This window comes from Plectropomus leopardus, chromosome 11 (assembly GCF_026936395.1).
Source record: "Plectropomus leopardus strain MGB_pleo_1.0 chromosome 11, ASM2693639v1, whole genome shotgun sequence".
In the NCBI taxonomy this organism is placed as follows: domain Eukaryota; kingdom Metazoa; phylum Chordata; class Actinopteri; order Perciformes; family Serranidae; genus Plectropomus; species Plectropomus leopardus.
Window position 1 is genome coordinate 25,439,552 of NC_142186.1, and position 20,413 is coordinate 25,459,964.

Sequence of the window (20,413 nt, forward strand, 5' to 3'; positions counted from 1 at the left end):
CCCATTTGAACCTTGTATAGTTTATTTTGCTGATATTACTCATGTGCTTTTACTTCAGCAGAATTTTTAAATGCAGGACTTTTACCTTTAAATGAGTACTGGTACATTTTTGTGTTGGTTCTTCTGCTATAGTAAAGTACTTAAGCTTTTCCACCCCTATAAAACTGCATTATCTTTATAGACAGCACAGTATTTATTTATTTTTCAAAATATTATTAATCACCATTGAATGCCTGTACCTGAAAGAAGTACAGTTTTTTATTATTGACTAAATACTCCAGAGCGAGCCAAGCCTGCCATACAAGTTCCAGTTCAATGAAAGCCAAACACACTTAACAAAAGGCCTAAAAATGACAAAGAGTGGCAAGACCAGTTTCCCAAACAAAGAGGAGGAAGGCAGGGTCGACATATGTCAAACTCACTGAAACAGCTTATTACAGAATAAGGTCAAGAAAACTAAGAAAAGGCAGCGTAAGACTTTGGAGCTCCATAAACCTGACATCAGTGTGATGCATCACTTTATAAAGAAAGGAGTGGGGCAGACAGGAGGAAGAAGGAAGAGGTAAACAAGAGAGCAGAGGGATAAGGTGTAGGTGAGGAGGGTGGAGTTAAGAAACACACACACAACGTGGAACATAGACAAACAGAGAGCAGCGCGGTGCTCCCCTGAGCCGGACAAGTCGCCTGAGAAAAACAAGACAATAAAGATCTGAGCAGCACAACACATTCAGCTGGGAGGATGTATGAAAAGAGCCTGACTGTGTGAAGAAGGGAAACATGAGCCCGAAATAACAGGATTGAACAATTCTTATTTGGATATAAGACACAACTGAGGAGCTGAGGTAAGGTACAAGTCTTTTCTATTGTCTTTAAAGTCATGTCATATATATTAAGGCAGCTCTGAAATAAAGTGAGCTCATGTTAATGGGTTTTGTCAATCTCATAAAAGCTTTTACTCTCACTCGGGTTACTCTTTCTGTGGTGGTTTTGACATATTTTATTAGTTTTGAGTGTGCAAGCAGGTGCTTCGTTTGCCCTCTGGGTGTGTAGAACAACAGTAGCATTTTAAAAAAAATGCAGATGAACAGGTTTAGGGATCTTGGATCTGTTGTTAAAGGAAGATCATGTGCTTGAAGATTTTCCCTGTCAGGCCACAGAGTCATTTATGTGCCTATACAGTGTATTTTAAACAACCAGTTTTATAAATGATAAATCTTATAAGTCAATAAATAGTCTTGAATTTGGCCTTTATTTTAATATCTAGTTTCATTTATCCACTTTTTAATTTATTTTTGTCAAAATCAGTGCAGCTGTATGTAAATGAATAATCTGTTTAAAAGGCTTATCCAGGTTATGATCATATGTTTGGGATATGAGTAGTTGATATGAGGAGTTTACATGAGCACAGGAAAACTGGGTTATTCATATTCCCCAAACACATTCACTCACTGAGTCAAGCTCTTCTGCATGAAATTCCACATTTCTAATGATACAATCCTTTTTTTTTTTTTTTTTAGAAGATTTGTCTAATTTGTTATTTATTATTTATTTAAACTCTGGAGTAACTGGGGGAGACCCTCTTTCAGTGCATCAGAGTGTACATAGCATTTCATTGACAGGACACACACAATCAGTTTAAAGCAATAGAACAAGCACCAATACATACTGAAAAATAAATAAATACGGTTTATAAGTAAGAGTTATTGGCGAAAGAATTACATGTTGATGGTGAATGATTTATGAGTAAGGATCTAAAATGACCAAAAAAAAAACAAAGTCACATTGTAACAGATTCCATGATTCTGCTGCACAAATACAGGAAGCAGTCTTGCCAATATTATTTCTGGCACAGGGAACCTGAAGAACTAGACCTTCACTGGAGCGTGTTTTTGCTTTCTTTTACTTTTTACTTGCACATATCTGTTGGAAAAATGTAGATTGACCTAATTCTCTCTAATAACCATATTCCAAAAACCTACCTCTGCACAGAACCACATACATATATACTACTTTCCAGTATGCTTACCTGCAATGCTTGAATAAGATAAACTGACTGAAATCAGACTTGAATTTGGTTGAAAATGACAAAGAAAGGTCTTAAAAAGCTTAAAATGTTAGTGTCTGATACCTGTTAAAGCAGCTTTGAATTCAGATAACAGCTTTAGGATTCCTCAGTTAGAGATTATACATTTTATTTCTGTTCACAACTTTTTGGAAGCTTAATCTTAAGATTGACCAATGATTAATGTCTGTGGTGTAAGACCAAAAGGATCAAATATTTGTCACATAAGAGGATGAATTAAACAAAAGTAGTTTGGTAAGGTATCAGAGTCTCTGTTCTGATTGCCAGTTGTCCGTGGCAGGAAGCAACAGTTTGGCATACCTCAGAGACAGTGATACAACGTCTGAAGTTCCTGGTCTCAGTTACACGTTTGCAGACACCTTCACATACTGGATACCTGCAAGAGTCGAGTTACTCGTCACAGATTCAGCCCCAAACGCGCCATTGTCACTTGATGTGTTGCTTAAAGCTGTTTGTCAGCATCTGGAAATACTAAAGTCTGACTGTGTGAACTGTGTTTGAAGAATAGAAAAAGGTAAATAAAATACTTTTCTTTATTTGCATTTCTTTGTACATTTGACAGGATGTCTTCAATATCAGAGGCAGACTTCCGCTGCGAACATGGCGATACTATCTGTGGTAAGTTTTATCAGCAGAGACAGAACCAACCTGTTCAGGCCATTAGAGGTTTTGTTAAATATACCAAACATACCAGCACAGACTGTACAGATAAACATGTTTGAGTGATAGTAAAGGTTGATGTTTCCTTGTTGTGTGTGTGTGTGTGTGTGTGTGTGTGTGTGTGTGTGTGTGTGTGTGTGTGTGTGTGTGTGTGTGTGTTCCTGCTTGCAGAAATCCGTGTGTACGAGCAGGAGGTGATCATTGTGCCCATCTTGCTGCTGGCCAGCTTCCTGGTCACTCTGGTCTTTATTTTGCTGCTGCGCTTTTGTCCAGAGAAAGTCGATCGCATCCGTCCACAGGCCTCAAAGCCGGCCACCAGGAGGGTGCTGCATGGCATCGATGGTAAGACAAAAGTTTGTTCATATTTGTTTAAATACATTAAATCACAGTAATAAGATTGGATCTGTCAGCAAACTGTCAGCAGGCTGATTCCATGTGCATATTTTTGTAATTTGCTTTTTTCTAGAAGGCTCATTATGTGTAATTTTAGCCAACTTTTAATGCATGTATGTTTGTCTTTGTTTAGCACACATGAATCTGTCCGTAAATCATAATCCTAGTATCAATCATTTCAGTTTAAACTTAGCTGTAAGTCTGACATATCATTTTGTCAGTTTTAACAAAGTATAATGCAGTCAGGAAGAAAAAATACAAGAAAAATGACACAGGTGCCCATAAAAAAATATTAAAAATCTGTCAGGATTACTTAATCACTTTCATTCAATGATTAAAGATTGACAAGAAAATGAAAAATACAGCTGAAAAATAGAATAAATAAAACTAACAGTCTTTTGTCTCATCTTGCCTACTCATTTGTCTGCCTGTAAATTGCTGAGTCACAGTTTTGAAAATGTCTTAAAATGTTTGTGATCATCAGATATAAGTGAGATGCATTTTGCTCAGTGTATTCATAATGTCAAGGACTAAATATGCACAGTTGACAGTAAAACCAGCCCTACTTTGTGTTACAGATCAGTGATAGATTCAAGAAAGAATAGATCATTAAACTTTACTTTTTGTACATTATAAAGTGTAAAGCAGCACTGCAGAACCTGCCTACAGAAATTCAAATTGTCCTTTTTACCCACTCTCATGTAAATTCTTCAACTTATCTCTAATGATAATTATTCTCTGTTTCTCTCTCTCCATAGCTCCAGCGGGTATCAATGTCCTGGAGCATGAAAGCATCGCTCTGGACATGCCCAGTTCCTACTCCACCTTCCACCCCCCGAACACTTACTACTCCAAAAACCTCTCCATGGCTGTGGACACACCCTCTCTCCCCCCAAGCCCCCCACCGCAGCCCTACAAGCCCAGTTTCACTCCCATCGTCCAGCCCAGAGAGCTGCCCCGGAAGAGACTACCTGAGACCTTCAACCTGGTCTCCCCTCTGCCTGCTGCCTTCTCCCTGCGCTCAGAGTCCTGTGTGTCTCTCTACAGGGCCCGCATGGAAAACAGGAATGTGGTACTGCGAGTCCTTAATGGTGAGATGGTTAAACCTGAATTTTATGGCAGGTTTTTCTCAGCTGATTTTCTGAATTTACAGTGTTTCACTCTCATCGTTGCCCTTCACAGACTCGGCTGATGCCACAGAGAGACACAACTTCCTGGGCTTTGCATCCTTCCTGGCGCAGCTGGGACCACATCCCTTCTTGCCAGAGCTTCTTGGTGTTGTCTCACTTCGAGCTCCTCTGGTTACAGTCGTAGAAGAGCTGGAGAACAGAGACCTGCTCAGCTTCCTGTGGCGATGCAGACAGGTATGTTTTTACTGAGGGGATACTGCTGCCATGTGTGTCACCTCACTTTAAGCCAAATTATGTATTTAACTCATTGAAACCTAAGTACACTGGTTTGAATTTTTATTCAAAAACATGCCTAGAAAGCAATGAGCAACATAAAATGACATGACATTTCCAGACATTTTCCCCAGGAATTTAAAACAATTAATTTTCAGCTTGTTTTTGTCACTTTTTCATTAATTTGTTGCAATTTGTGGTTCATTTTATGCCAAATTGCTCATTGCCCTTTTCATGTTTTCAAAAGAAATAAAACCAATTTGCTCAGGTTTCAAGTGTTAAAAAGATTGTGAATGAATGCAGCACAATAAGACAGATGTCTATTCATGTTTCAAAAGAGAAAAACAAAAGAAAGGATCGATAGGGAGCGAAAGTATGATCGTATCATCTTTAAATGTTTAATTGACTTCTCTCGTATTTTTTTTCCAGGAACATGTGGATCCTCCATGTGAGATGACTGAGAGACGAATATTTACCATGGCCAAACAGGTGGCTTCGGCATTGGTCAGTATGCTAACAAACATATGTTCTCACCACCTATTTGACTTTCAAATCTCAAACATACATTAAATCTGTCCTGACACCACGGCAGCATTGTATTGTTGATTTAACAACACACTCCAACACGCCTTCATCATACTATGAAGATTCTGACAATCCAAAAGATGACTAAAATGCAGTTTTTTTGTATCATCGTATGATTAATTTTACTTCAGGGTTCCTGCAGCTTAAGAAAATTGGGATTTAGAATTTATTAAGATTTTTTAATACTACTCAGAATGAATTTTAAGCCCAATTTTGTCCCAATTCTGTCCCAGCCATAACAAAATACTGTCTAAAACAGCTCTAAAATACAGTTTGTATGAGATTTTAGGAAGACCTTTACATATTTACCTTATGTCTGACGGATCTGAAATTAACTGCGCGGGCTTGTGTGTTTAATCTGGAGATGCCCCTTCACTTTTTGCCCAATCAGGAGTTCCTGCACAGCAAAGATCTCCTCCATGGAAACATTCGTGCCCGCAGCGTGCTGGTCAGCAGGGAGTGCACTGCAAAGCTTTGGGGCCTGCACGGGGTCTACACAAGGAAGAACCAGGGAGCCACTCAGAAAGATGATCCCAGCATGAAGAAATGGCAGGCACCTGAGCTGTTAGCCAAGAGACCTGCCAGTCAGAGCAGCGACATGTGAGTTTTTTCTGTTTTCATCCCTGTTATTGTCTAGCCTCTCCTACAGATGCTACTGCAGAAAAGCAGAATTATTTATTATATGCTGCTGCTATCTCATCTACAGAGAGGCATGATGTTTCATGTTAAATATTAACACGTTTTTTTATTTTTATTTGTTATTATTATTTACAGAATAAACAATGCTAACCTGTATTTGCTTCTGTGTGTTTCTCTCTAGCTGGTCATTTGGCATTTTACTATATGAAATGGCAACATTGGGTAAGTTGACTTTTCACTTTTGGGAACATAGTGTAGGCCATGAATAATAAATGAACTGAGAATCATGCATATATGTTGCAGTTTATATGGTGAGCCAATCTATATTCCCCAATTGTCAGAAATCTTCCCGTACCACTCACACTAAATAATCTTATCTCTTTGTCATCGTATCTCTGGTCGTATTAGGCAGTTACAATCACATAGCCTAATTTTTGCATTAAAGGGACAGTTAACCCCAACATTAAAAAATAAAACAAAACTATAAACCAAAAATTTTCCTCTTACTTGTAGTGCTATTTATCAGTCTAGATTGTTTTGGTGAGAGCTGCAGTGTTGAAGATATTGGCTCTCTGCACAGTGATACAGTTGGCAGGTATAGTTAGTTAGAAAGAAATTAGTTCCTGCATAAAACTGCTCACAACAAGGTCTGTGGATTATCTTGAGTAACTGGGTCATGATCTCTGTAAAGAGACATTGCTGTTGAGTCTTTCGGAAAGTATTTTTTAGTGCTCAGAGCACCAAAAGCCGAGTGCCATCTAGTTCCATTATATTGGAGAGAAGGCAGACATCTGGCTGATATCTCAAACCCTTTGCAACTCACACTAAAACAATCTAGACTGATAAAACACACTTCAGTTAAGAGGAAAAATAATAATCACTGCTTTGTGGTGAACTTTCCCTTTAATCTGTAAGGTATCAGATGCCCAGGCACACCCAGCCAACTATTTTATCCATCAGCAGTAGTCTATTGATTTTCCGGAAAAGTTACTTTTCTCACAACCTCTCAGGCTGGACAAAAAGTGTGAGAGACAAGAGAAACTAACAAAGTGATTTATCAACTAAAAGTCACCAAATAAGTGAAACACAAACAGATAAGACAAATCTGCAGAATTGGCAGTTTAGGGAGTGGATGAGTGAAAATGTGCTGTTGGAGTGTTACTGCAAAAACAGACAAAGGACACAAAGCAAAGGTGTGGTAAAGAGACCTGCCAGGCACAGACTGACTGCTGCTCTGTCTTACATGCATGAGGCACACTGGGCCCAGGTGTTTTCCATGACGCTGATTGCAGTTGTTGAGTCTCCTGCCCTGGAAAGAGAAAACAGAAACACAAGTAGAAGACTTGTTAGATCAGTCATGTCCAAAGTCCAGCTCGGGGGTCACTTGAGGCCCTCAGACCAATTTTAAATGGCATTCAGGTTGTCTTTTAAAATATACCATATGATTAACACAGTAGTGGTAAATCAAGCAAGTTCACTTTGCATTTAATTTTATTTTCATTTATATAAGCAAACCAATGGTTACCAAACACCAGATATTTCCTGCAAGGTAGCAGACATGGCCACTGCAAAGAAGAATATTTGGTCACAAAAAAAAACAGCAAAAGTTTGACATCCATGGCCAACTCTTTCAAGAGTGGTGAAAAGTTGCCTGCTTTTTCACTTAATGATAAAACAGTGTTGTCTTTGTCATTTGTGAATGAATAATAATAATGAATAATAGTGCGAGAAGTAACTGGTCCCCAGGTACGTTCACATTATTTAATCTGGCCCCTATTCAAAAAACGTTTGGACTCATTTCCATTACACCATGTTACACAATATATATTGTTATCACAGTGTCAGTGACACTATATCGCCCATTCCTACCTACTTACGTTTACTGTTTTCTGTCCAGGTGAATCTCCATTTGCAGAAATCTCAGTTAATGAGCTTCTGCAGTTTCATCAACGAGGGAAAAGTCTGAAAAAACCTTCCAACTGTTCCAACACGCTGTAAGTATCCACTGCATCCTGATAACCAAGGAGGGTGGAAGCAGGAGAAGTCGCGGACTCAAATGGCATCACACAGCTGGCAACCCACCTAATGTCACACAATTGGGGTACAGCACATGCGCTGTGAAATGTCGTCTCCACCCGACAACTGCAGACCAGATTTCACTGCACATGTGCTATACCCCAATTGTGTGACATTAGGTGGGTTTCCAGATCTACATAAAAATGAAGCAACATTTTCAAAATGTCTGCACTTCCCCTCTCGCGATAATACTCCAAGAACCATGGGAGATGGATGTTCAAAACTCAAAATTAGCAGGTTTATTTCTATTGCAGCCACCGCACTAGCTGTCATTATTTTAAATCAAAGGCGGTGTAGGCGTGTTATGAAAGCGTAGCTGGAAAGAGAAGCCCCTTATATGTGGAAGCGGTCATATATGAGGGATCTTTGGGAGGTGATAGTCCACGATTTGACAGAGGAACTGTCAGTTCAAAACTTCCAGATGATCTGCTCAATTTTTGAAAAGATCTGTGTCGTTGTTTCCTAAGCAGCAATGATGTGTAGACGATGAAGAAACCTCCGCTGACACCGACTTGGTTGCATAAGAATCAATTTATTACAACAAAGTTCAGCATCCACCAGGCACCATGGTCTGCCTGGGAAAAGATTCGGGACCAATGTGAATCTCTTCCTCTTACAGCTCATGCATGTGTCTTATATAGGTACAAGCATCTACAAATCTATCAGTAAACATTCCTTCACCCATTGTGTTCACTCACAAAAACCCCAAGGGGACACATTCCATGTAATTTAAGCCGGGTGTCCATACTCCAGCCATCAGACCCCAAGGCCTAACCATCCCTTAACCTTTGATCTCAAGATAAGAACCATATAAACAGAGCATAATACACCTCATCTGCGATGCAATAATGCCTCTTGTAGCACCTGCTGCATCATGCCTGAGGGAGCCAGTTCCTTCAAGCACATGGCCATAGCATCATGTGACTTATAAAAGCAAACAAAGTGTTTCCATTGCACTTTTGTGATATATGGCTTTTCAAGTCGCCTGAAATACCACCTCATGTGAGCGTTAAAACTTTTTTTACCATAATTGGGAGTTGTTTTTTTTTTTAAAATTGATGTGTTTCCATTAGCGTATTTTATATTCGCAATTTCAACTTTGGCTAATGAAAACCCGCCTATTGTGTGTGTGTAATTTGAGGCCGTGACTTCACCTGCTTCCACCCTCCTCACTCAAAACACTCAACCAAAGCTGAAGCGGAGCACAGTTTCCCTCTTTGACAAATGTTCTGTGAATCTCTCTCTCAGATACTCTGTCATTAAGAGTTGTTGCCAGTGGAAGGACCAGGATCGCCCCACTCTGGCTGAGATGAGCCGGAAGCTCGTCTCAGGAGAGAAAAGTGCCTCTGACAAAGTCCTCAAGGCGTCTGGGACAGTTAACATCGAGCAGTACCTGCAGGAGGCAGGATACGGGGAAACCAACAGCTACACTGTTTTCTGATTGCCGTCTGTGCCAGCAAAACAATTTGCACTATTCTCCTCAGTGGTACCCCAAACATGCACTTCTACACAACAATTTCTCTCAGGTGCAATAAAAGTGTTTTTACTTTATGAGTGCTCTGTGCACTGTTTTTTACTTTATGTATTCTTCAGGTTCACACAAATACTGAAAACAAATACTGTATTCTAAAGAAGTTATTTACTTTTGGGAACCATTTACTGTCTTCTAAGTACGACCTAGTTCGTGTTTGTCTTTGTTTGTCAAGGCTCTTTCTGGTTCAGGTCGGGAAATACAAGCGGTAATTTTGTTGTAACTCATTTTATGATATGTAAACTTGACCTTTGTACAGCCGCTGCATCCTGAACTTGTAGTCGATACTGTCAGTCCATGACAGTTTGCAGATCCTGTTTATAACCAAATGTAAATCTACAGATGTAATATATGCTATTACCGCATTTTGTATTTTTTAAATTCTATATTTGGTAGTTGTGGAAATGAAGGGCGCATTATTGTATTTATGTTATGACACTCACTGTCCTCTCTATAAGCTGAGTTCACGAGAACATCGATGGGCATCAACTGTTTACACAAATTTAAATGTGAATAAAAATATTTCAAGTCCTACAATGATGTTTTTATTTTATGCACGCACACATACACAAGTCCAGTAACAGGTATTGTTTATTGGTGGTACTGCATACATGTACACAGAGCACTTCCACTCAGCCCTTGAGAGAGCAAACCATGAGGAATACCTATTTTCAGGTAGTTAGGTTGATTAAAGCTACTAAAACTATATTGTATCCATGAAAAAATAATTTTGATTGTAGTACAAAATGGGAAAAAAAGATACAAAACTAAACTTTTAATAACTGGTAAAATGAACTAATTAAAACGCCAGGCTTTTTGAGTGTGTCTTTGAGTCTCGATGTGATTGGAGCCTGGATAAAACATCTACGGTAAATAACCAAACTACTAAAAAAGACTGAAATATATAAATGAAGTGGACCGATGTTGACATCACTCCAAATCATGTCACTAAAGTTAAAGCACCGTTTGAATACAGCAAGAAGGCAACGTTTCTTTTTGTGTGTGTTAACTGTCCTAATGAGACGATCTAGCACCGACTGCTGCAGGCTGTCAAATCTGCACAGTTTCATAAGAGTTAACATACAAAAGGCTTCTAAAACACTACTGACATGGATATTTGAGACTGTCCATGCTCGCCACTCACACATTAACTGTATACATACATGTTTTTGCACATTCAACGTCCAGAAAGTAAACCGCCCATCCCCACGTCTCCACGTGACTGATGGTACACCTCTGTTTTGTAAAAACTGCTCTCACTGTCCCCATGGATCTGAGAACTTCCAGTGAGACGTCATCAATGAGAAAACGATCCCGGTGACCCTCTGAGAAACTCTCTGCATCACTCACGCAGGGTGTTGATGGAGGCACAGATCTTGAGAGCGGGACCCAGCTTGATATTCATGGTGGAGATGAGATGGTCCTCTCGCAGGAGCAGCAGAGCCTGCCCGTCTATTTCCTGTGACAGAAACTGGGCCGCCAATTCTTCACAGCCTGGACACAACCCCACGAGAAGACAGAATTAGTGCTAAAATAGAACAGGAAATAACGGGCCTCGTGCAGGAAATCACATACGAACAAATGTTCTCTTATTTTTGTTCGTATTCATGATTTAAGACCCACTGATTTTTGTGATTCACCAGTGTTTTCGTAACGTTGCTCTACTCTTAGGTAAAAGAATATTTCACGACTGGTCGAACTCTCTCATCAAGATAAAAGAAACACATATTGTTTTCACAGTCCACAAACTTTTGTGCATGGCAAGGAAAAATAATATTTGAGTTACATTTAAAAATGCATAAATCTCATATTATCAAATTTAGATAATGTTTTAGTGTAATTATAATGAGTGTATTATTACATTTCAGGGCTAAAGAAATTCTGCCATACTTGCAGTACTGTCCTGTGCGTCCCTCTGCTGACCAGTGCTGAATGTAACAGAGTACATTTACTTATGTACTGTACTAAAGCACAAATCTGAGCAATTTTTACATTATTTGAGTATTTTAATCTCATGCCACTTTTCACTTCTACTCCATTAAACTTCAGAGAGAAATATTGTACTTTTTACTACTATTATTAGATAACTACTTAACAAATTAAGATTTCTGCTCACAAATCATATGAAAGTATATAAGCGCAGCTAAAACAATAAGTTGATTAATTAGAAAATTAATTTTTTAGCTATTTTTATAATCATGTTTATGAAAAAAACTTCATGGCTCCAGCTTGTCATATATACTGTATGTATTTTTCCTTGAAATTATCTTAATTATTTTGATTTATTAAATTTATTTAAACCTTTTTGCAAGCATACTTTTACTGTTAGTACTTAAATACATTTCCGTGAAATCTCATTTACTTTGTTTAAGTTTATTTAACAGTATTTCAGCTTCACTACTGCAGAAGTTCTTCTTCTAACAGCCTTTTTTGGTGTCATCTCTCCAGTCTTCATGAGCCAGATTCTTTGCACTCAGAACAAAACTGTGTTTAGAGAATGTTACCTAACAGGTGACTTATGATCAACTGAGATTCGGCTTTGAGGACACCTGGGTAAGAACAGATCTGGATGTTTAAGAACGTTTGGTGCGTCTAGAGTTGACTTCTCTTATATTTTCTCTTATCAGGCCCATTGGCTAGGAATAACAAAACTGTTATTTAACCTCTGAACACCAACCTTGAAGTGAGGAGATAAACCTGCAGACTTCTTCCACGCTCCACTGAGCAGGAGTTGCTGAGAGAAAGTTAGCCCCATCTAGTGGGAGGCTCCCAGGAGCCGAGCTGTCAGACGGAGGAGCGCTGCGCTCGTCAGCTCTTGAGCAGGAGTGTGAGGAGCTTGGGGACAGCGAAGGAGAATCGTCCTCCTCTTCTTCGCCGTCGCTGGATATGTCCTCCGAGCGACTGGACTCAGAGTGACACTACGCCCAAAAGAGTGGAGATTCAGGCACAAAAGTCAAAAACTCAAGAATGAGGCTAAAATGTTTCTTTCCATCAACTATTCCACAAGAAAACAACAAAATCAAATGACTGTGTTAGTCTGACTTCACTCGAGGACCTTTCAAGCCAATTTGTTCTCTCCGAGGATCAATGAAGCACCAATAACGTACGTTTTCAAAGACTACTTAGACACATTAAATATAACCCCGATGTAAACCAAACGGAACAATAAACATTAAATGCAATTTAATGTTTTGACTTCAGGTTTTCCCAATAATCAGTTACTCACCTTGAGCATGCTCTTACTGAGACTTTTATTTATTTTAAACAAGTGAGAATTTTATGTGACTCTTTATCTGCTACGTGTCTTGTGCAATGTAATGTCATACTTAGTTGCTCACTAAGTATGACATTACATTGCATACATTACATATTGTTCAAGACTTTTACTTGTCTTGAACACATTCTTAACGAGAGTTTTTGGCAATTCGTGTTCATATTTCATATTACACCTGGCCTTCGTTTTTCAATCATTTTAGGGATAAGTTGTAACTAAGTTAGTAGGTAAAATTTTACTCGACACTTCTCGAAACATAGGTTACAAAGTGCTGTACAAAAGAAAGACATTAAGTTTATTTTGTTGAGTATGGATCCAAAATACGGAATCAAGAGAGAAAGACAGATCATAGGAACAAAGTCTCATCTTTAAAAAGCTTAAATCGTTTCTTAAAATAGCCAGGTGTTGTCATTTTTTGCCAAACATTATTAAAACAGGATTAAATTCTGTCTTAGTTGGGGACTGTTTTCAGCTGCTGAATGTTATACATTTAGTGCACACTGGCAATACTGTTTAGCAGAATTCATTTTTATTTGTTTTTTGATAAATAGACAAAAAAAGAATATCATCCCTCTCATCCTTTGGTCTTACCTTAACGGGAAGGTGCCTGGTTGAGATTTTATTACAGGTGATATTAGAACTGCTCCTGCGAGAGGGGCCCCTACGCCTAGCAGCGCTCTCAGTGGGTGCTGGAGGTGGTGCCAGCCCTGCAGCACTCCTCCCTCTGCTTGTCTTGAAGTGTTGACTGCAGCTCACGTTATACCTGCGGACACATGAGAAGAGGACAAAATCAGGGAGACATCTCTTAGCCGGGCTCCTACGTCTTCAGGCAAGTGGAATTTAAGACCTTCTGAGACTTCATTAATGGCACGCAATAAAATTTAAGACAAATTTTACAAAAACAAACATTGAAAAGAAAAGAAAAAAATCTATTACTGAGGGTAAGAAAGAATTTTTCCAAAAAAAATTATTGTAACCAAACTCTTTTTGGTGTTGTTAATGTGAGAAGCATTTGGTGAATTTTAATTATTTAAAAAAAATCATAACATCCAACACCCCATGTCTTTGCATTTAAGACTTTTAAAACATTGATTAAACAGATTTTAGTACAAGTTAAGGCCTTACTTTTAGATGAATAAATTAGATGCCTTTTAAGATTTTTTAAGGATCTGCAGGAACCCTGTCTTAGGTTTTTTATTCTCCTTTGCACAAATATTGCTTTAGCCAGTTCTCTGATGTATATTTGCCTATACTTAATGTAAAACACATCAAACCAAAAATAAAAACAATGCTGAAATGTGAAAGTGAAATCAGTTGTACCTCTTAGCACAAGTATTTGAACAGAACCTCTTTGATCCTCTGAACTGGCTGGCTGGAGCCAAACTTCCACAGTACTCACACTTTAACACTGAAGAGAAGGAAGAGGGGATAAAACACCGTCAAACGTTAAGGAAATACTGATCATGCACACAGATTCATGGTGTTAATTTAAAAAGGGGAGCGTTATTCCCACACTTACACGGAGGTCCGTTCTCTGAGCGGCCCACCAGGGCAAAATCTCTGTCTTTCAGGAGTCCAGCAACCTGTCACATCAAAAACAAGCATGAAAGTGAGGAAACTTTTCCACACGGGAAAATGCAGCGGCGGTGCGTTTTGAGATTTGATGTGTTATCATTACAGGGCACACATACAGGGAAGGGCTCAGCTCCCTCCTGAATAACAAAGCCCTCTATGAGGTGGGTGAGAACTTGAGGTTTGACCACTGCCTGAGGAACAGGCGCTCTGTCTTTGTCCCCATGCCCGACTCTTGACAAGGGCAGCGGCAGGGACAGGGTGGGAGGAGATGAGAAGGCGGCTGCTACAGGAGGAGCTAGTGAGGAACGAATGAAACAGGGAAAATAGTAGGATTTCAGACGGATTTATACACTTGTAGGTGCACTTTGTATGAAAAGTTTTGCTACTTGTAATCTATGTTTGACTTGGAGAGGACAAATTGACATACCCGAGTCCTTCGTCGGGGCAGGTGATAAGGGAGGAGCAGAATCTTTCGTGGGTGCGGAGTCTGAAGATTCTGTCGCCATGTCATTTGGTGCATCACAGTCAGATTTTCTCTTCAGAGAGCCAATGGCGGGCTTTATCTGATGATATGTGGAGGAAAAATTTTTAGAATACATTGTACACTGACTGGTTAAGAGCTGTTGTTGTGGCTGTTCCCTGAAAACGGACTTAACCCAGGGCTGAAAGTTGCCAGTGGATAAGTAAACTAAAGTATTTTAGAGCATTAACATGAGATACATAGCCAAACTGACATTTAACCCAGGGCTAGTAGCAGTGCAGTGTGAATCATAAGACCCCGGGCTTTGATTCAACCCTGGGTTAACTAACGTGTGTGTGAAAAAAGCCACGTTAGCTCAAGGTCAACTCTTAGCCATGGGCAAAGGATAGCCTAAGAATGCATTGTGAAATGCATAGATGCCTTTCTATTTTTTTAAGAGGTATGTCACGTTCAACGTCACAGCCAGGCCAGAAAACAGGTTAGCAAACAGCAGAAAGCAGCATGGAGGCCAGTGAAAATGTTAGTGTTTAATTTTTCCTTCTTTCTCTTAAGACTTTTTTGCCTTAATTATAGGACAGCTTAAAATGATGAGGCAGACACTGTATCAGGTGAATAGAGGTCACTTATTTGTTATATATTTTACTTATTCAGTCTTTCTCTGAAACTTGTTGCCAACTAAAGTTGGACCAATGGCGGGTACTTTGTATTGGCATTGTTCGCCTCGACTCAGCGGATTTATTTCCATCACTGCTGATTGAAACCGGAGCTGTAGCTGATAGATACGTGTGACCACTGCGGAGTCATCTGTCCTGGAAGTGAATACTGATAGTAATTTTTCCATTAAATACAAATACAAAAGCTAGTGAGTGTTTTTTTTTTGTGCAGGAGGAAAGGGGCTTAAATGTGTCCTTTCAGTGGTTGATCTTACCATAACGCTGTTGTTGGAGACTGTGTTAGCATTTCCACCAGTGTTACTTTCCTGGGCCGTGCCACTTCGTGCCTGTGCCAGGGCCACAGCCTGTGCGTTTCCTGCCAAGCCCTGCCTGGCTCCCACAAGCTGCACAGGGATGTGTGGAGTGTTATGCTGGCTGTTGTTAGGTGGCGCTGGAAGAATGGGAGGTGGGTGTCGGGGAGGCAGCTGCACAGGTAAGCGGTGTCCCTGAGCTGTCTTGGGCTGGATTGGCACAGGTCCTTTCTCTGCAGTCGTGCTGGCCTGTTGGAGGGGCTGCACCACCAGAGTCTGAGTGTTGATGTTGGCTTTTGGGGTCACTGAGCCAATGGGGTAGCCCTGGGTGGTGGTGGGAACATTTGAGGTGGGCACCAGGATTACGGGAGCAGCAGAGGAGGACAGAAGGAGTTGGGACAAAGGGAGTGCTGCAGAGGAGGTGGAAGAAGGAGCTACAGAAGCAGCAGGGGTAACAGTCTTTACAGCCATAGCGTTGGTAGTGGACTGCTGGGTAAAGTTGGCTTTGGCCATTTGCTGCTGCTGCTGTTGTGGTTGCACTTGCTGCTGCTGAGCTGTTTGGGTAAAAGTCTGCTGCTGCTGCTGCTGCTGCTGCTGCTGTCCGAGAGTAAAGTTGGCGACATCTTTCCTCTCAGGAAGCTCAGACTTGACAGCAACTGCTCTGGGAGAGGAAACGCAATGTAGGGCCAGATTCTGAACCTGTGAAGATATCAGTAGGTTGTGGTGAAATGCACTTGACAAAATTGGCATAAGTGTGCTTGGTGGAGCTAAATATTTCTCCCATGACAATTATGTCTCTGAAAACTATTACATATTCAGACGGTATCACTGTAAACAGCTCAGACTTCACATTACAGGCAGGTAATGGTAGTCACACCTGATCATTGTCAGACTGGGCACTGGCTGTGTTAGGAGCGACTTCATGCTGCTGCTGCTGCTGCTGTTGTTGTTGCTGTTGTTGCTGTTGTTGTTGTTGTTGTTGCTGTTGTTGCTGTTGTTGTTGCTGCTGCTGCGGCTGTGTCTGGGCAACTGTTGCCACAGTAGCTGTTGCTGTACCACCAGGCATGAAAATGAGCTGAGAAGCAAGGGGAGCCCTGAGAGAGCGGTTGACCTGTTTGAAGAGAAAAACAAATACCAATCTGTATTTGTATCTGTGTCCAACGTTGTTTTTATTAACCCCTGGCATTGCATGCTGCTATGATTGTTTGTTCTTTGCTTTTTGTTACTGTTTTATATTGCATCTGCTGTCTTGCAAATCAAATTAAATAACAAAAAAAAATGACTCCTTAACTACATGGAGTGCTTAAAGATTTGCCTACATTTTTATGTTCAAAGTGCTCATTTATAAAAGCACTCCCCAGTGATCTTGAACTCACTGGTTCTCCTGGATTTTCTGTTGACGGAGTTCAGTTAATGTCGGTTTTAATCTCATGTATACTTATAGTGGCCATGACTACTCAGGCTAACAACAGAGTTTTTACTTTTGTTCCAAATAAACTGCTGTGCCTGCTCTTATGGGCCGTGTCAACCAGAGTGTGTTTTCCTGTGGCCAGCGTCATGTTTTTATTCTTTGCAATGGGAGTTCCCTGGATTTACGCTTCACTACCAACCCCAGCAGCGAGGCGCGGCACTGGGCGTGTACTCTGTGCTGTGTGTTTGTAGTTTTTTGAGAACAGAGTTTATAAAAAATCTAATTTGGGTGAAACGCTGCACATATCAGTGTCACTTTTTACCCAGCCATCTTATCACCGTGAAGAGGGGACAAATATCATAAAGACCGTCATATCTTGCATGTACAAGTGCTAAACAACAACAACAATTAAGGATAAATATGTTAACATAACATATATTTAATACTGTATGTTTCCTCTCAAGAACCCACATAGACCGATGGGTCCATTCTCTCTCCTGAAGTGTTTTGGATGTCCCTTCGTCCAGATCAGGTACTCTACCTTCCGCTGACATCAATACTTTCACATATATTCCATATCACAACAACCAGATGCAACCAAAGTCTCTCAGCTGGAAAAAACACTGCACCTCAAAAGAGCTCAAGTGCTCCCAGCTGGGCGTTTCCTGAGAAGCGCCTGCCGTTTTTAGCTGAGAAAAAAAAGGCTTTGGTGGACATGGAGCCTTCGTGATGTGGAATCAATGACTCTAGTTTTAAGCCAGAGAAGATGAAAACTCAAAAGTACATTTTTTTGATCACCAAATCAATCCGCTTTCACTAACAGAATAAAGGTGGAATTATCATATTATAACAACTAGTAACACAAAGAGAGCAATATCAATTAATTTAATGAATCAGAATCAAAAAATGAATTCAGCACACAATTATTGTTAACTCACTCTAAGATACATCTGTCCCTGTCCCGCAGAGTTTCCACCCAGCAACACTGACTGGTTAAGAGCTGTTGTTGTTGCAGAGGTGGCTGGGCCGTGGGGACGGGGATTGGTCGTGGTACCCCCTGCAGATGTGGTGCTTAGGTTGACCTGTGAGGAACAGAAGAATTGTACATTTTTATCAAACTTATGTTTCAAAAGCTAGCTATGTAAGTCACTATTCAAACAACAATCAATATTAAATAACCTACAGTGGTGGTCGCCTGGGACATGCTGTTACTTGGGGTGTTGGACTGACGACTAGCTGCGAGCGTGGCCTGGTCAAAGAGAGAAATGAAGGGAATGAGGTGTAATTTTTGCTTATCATATTTTTGTAATGGCTGTATCTACCTGTCATAATGCTGTTTACCTGTTGCACAGCAGCCAAGTTGTGGAGTTGGGCACTATTGATCTGCTGCTGCAGCATGAGCTGCTGGAAGTACTGAGCTGCATTTGGCTGTCTCTGCAGAGCTTGGAGAGCCTTGACAAAGAAGTGCACACACAAACATACATGTAGTTTTAAGACAAATCCAAAAACCTTATATATTATTATAATAAAAGATAGAAAACATAGAATTCTTTATGTGTAAACAAAACATTGGTGTATTCATCACATCCATACAGTGCACACCTGTACAGCCTGCCTCTCATATAGAGACATGTGGGCTATCTGTGGTGCACGGGAGTTCCCACTTGTCTGAGGATTTCCATTAGTGGTGTTTGTGTTTTGGTCTTCACCTCCATCCATGTTTGCTGTTCAAAACACAGAAAGCAACTCATCAAAAGTAGCTGTGACCAAATGCTTTTTTGTTAACTCAAATAATCAATAAATATTTCTATAATTTTCTATTATTAAGACTTTTCATAGTAAATAAGTTAGATGTAAGACTTGTTGAACATGCACCTTTGAGCTCTTTATTGGGACTACACAATAAAAAAGTGGACATATGAAAACTTAAATGATCAGATACTAGCTTGTATATATCACAATTGAACTCGATGTCAACTCAGTGATGTATGTTTCAGACACTGCATGCATTAAACGGAGGATAACTTCTGGAGCACACTCCTGAACACTTAATATCTCCAGTACTCTGATAGTTTTAAACACAAGAAAGGGACTGTTATTTATTTATCAGAGCATGGGCTGGCTGCAGTGTGATTTATTTATTTATATTTTTAATCAAGACCCTTCTCAGGACTACACACATATTCACTGAGACTCCAATAGGAACTAAAAGTGATTGTCCCTGCACCATAATACCCATATTTTACAATCTCTGGCCATGATAAATGGTGTGATTATGTATATTTCTTCTAAGAAAACTTGCTTTTTAAACCTATTCGCAGGTTATGGAGTTCTGGGGGTACTTAAAATAAATTAAAAACATGACTATTTCAGGCTATGAACCATAACTCCCTCCCCAGTGCTTAAAAATATTTGAAATATCTCCCCCGATATGCATCATCCCCTCCTCTTTCATATATGACGAACAGCCCCTAAATTATAGGATTTTTTTTTCTATCAAAGGACCCATAAACCACAGCTTGCTACACCCCTGCGCCATCATTTTAACTACTTGTGAGCTTGGCAAATGTAATTACTAAGCCACTAATAATAGCTGTAAGCATGAGCATTGAGGTATTTTCATTAGCAGCCCAGTTGTCAACATGACAGATGAATGCGAGAGAAAGAACAACATGGAGGAAAGCTCAAAACAACAAGTAAGAAAGAAACTAGCCAGCTGTGGCTAACTACAATGGACTTTGCCAGTTAGCTTTTCCATCTGTAAAAACAAGTCTGACATAACGTTTCAAATGTCATTAACATTTGAAACCACGCTAGAATGAAATGCCGAGTAGACATTTATTACGTTAAAGTAGAAAAGTCGTCAGCTGGATGCTAACGCTTGGTAGTAGAAAAGCTGCAGCGTTAGTGTAACATAAGCTAACTGACTAGCAATGCTAACTGCTTACTGCAGGCAGAAAGCTAGCGACTGACTTGCTATCACTCTTGCAATAAGTTAACGTTTTTCGACGTGCTTATGTGTTTACCTTGCCGCAGTATTATTGTCCTTTTCACACTTAAATGCACTCAAGTTTTGTGTTGCGATCTTGGTTTTTACAGCAAACAACGATAAACCTCTTTTTGCCTCCAACGAAACCCCGCCCCCGTCCCGTTCTTCTTCTCTGTCTTCTTTGTGTTGGGAGACAGCGAACCAACAGTTAACAACGCATACTGCCACCTGCTGTACGGGCGCGTGTACAACCCAAACACACACGAGGAATGAATGAATGAATGAATGAATGAATGAATGAATGAATGAATGAATGAATGAATGAATGAATAAATAAATAAATAAATAA

The 20,413-nt window shown here is 40.0% G+C and overlaps 2 protein-coding genes across 3 annotated transcripts; one reads left to right on the plus strand and one right to left on the minus strand.

Annotated features, from left to right (window-relative positions):
* The first annotated feature begins 391 nt into the window (after positions 1-391).
* Positions 392-9,907, plus strand: styk1b (STY kinase 1b). 2 transcript variants are annotated; one of them, XM_042489369.2, is made up of 10 exons: positions 392-847; positions 2,646-2,701; positions 2,915-3,085; positions 3,895-4,227; positions 4,319-4,500; positions 4,969-5,043; positions 5,516-5,724; positions 5,945-5,985; positions 7,661-7,757; positions 9,088-9,907. In XM_042489369.2, the coding sequence occupies exons 2-10, from the start codon at positions 2,647-2,649 to the stop codon at positions 9,278-9,280; spliced, it is 1,356 nt and encodes a 451-aa protein (XP_042345303.2). In that variant the 5' UTR covers positions 392-847; position 2,646; the 3' UTR covers positions 9,281-9,907. The 2 variants fall into 2 exon arrangements, with proteins under 2 accessions (XP_042345303.2, XP_042345302.2); XM_042489368.2 differs by having other exon boundaries at positions 392-842.
* Positions 9,908-9,943: 36 nt separating this feature from the next.
* Positions 9,944-20,258, minus strand: phc1 (polyhomeotic homolog 1). The gene is made up of 14 exons (XM_042489319.2): positions 20,102-20,258; positions 18,678-18,799; positions 18,417-18,527; positions 18,259-18,324; positions 18,014-18,157; positions 16,542-16,775; positions 15,629-16,363; positions 14,647-14,782; positions 14,336-14,514; positions 14,164-14,227; positions 13,965-14,052; positions 13,236-13,407; positions 12,048-12,288; positions 9,944-10,864 (listed from the first exon to the last, which is right to left on the minus strand). The coding sequence occupies exons 2-14, from the start codon at positions 18,792-18,794 to the stop codon at positions 10,713-10,715; spliced, it is 2,439 nt and encodes an 812-aa protein (XP_042345253.2). The 5' UTR covers positions 18,795-18,799; positions 20,102-20,258; the 3' UTR covers positions 9,944-10,712.
* Between the last annotated feature and the right edge of the window lie 155 nt (positions 20,259-20,413).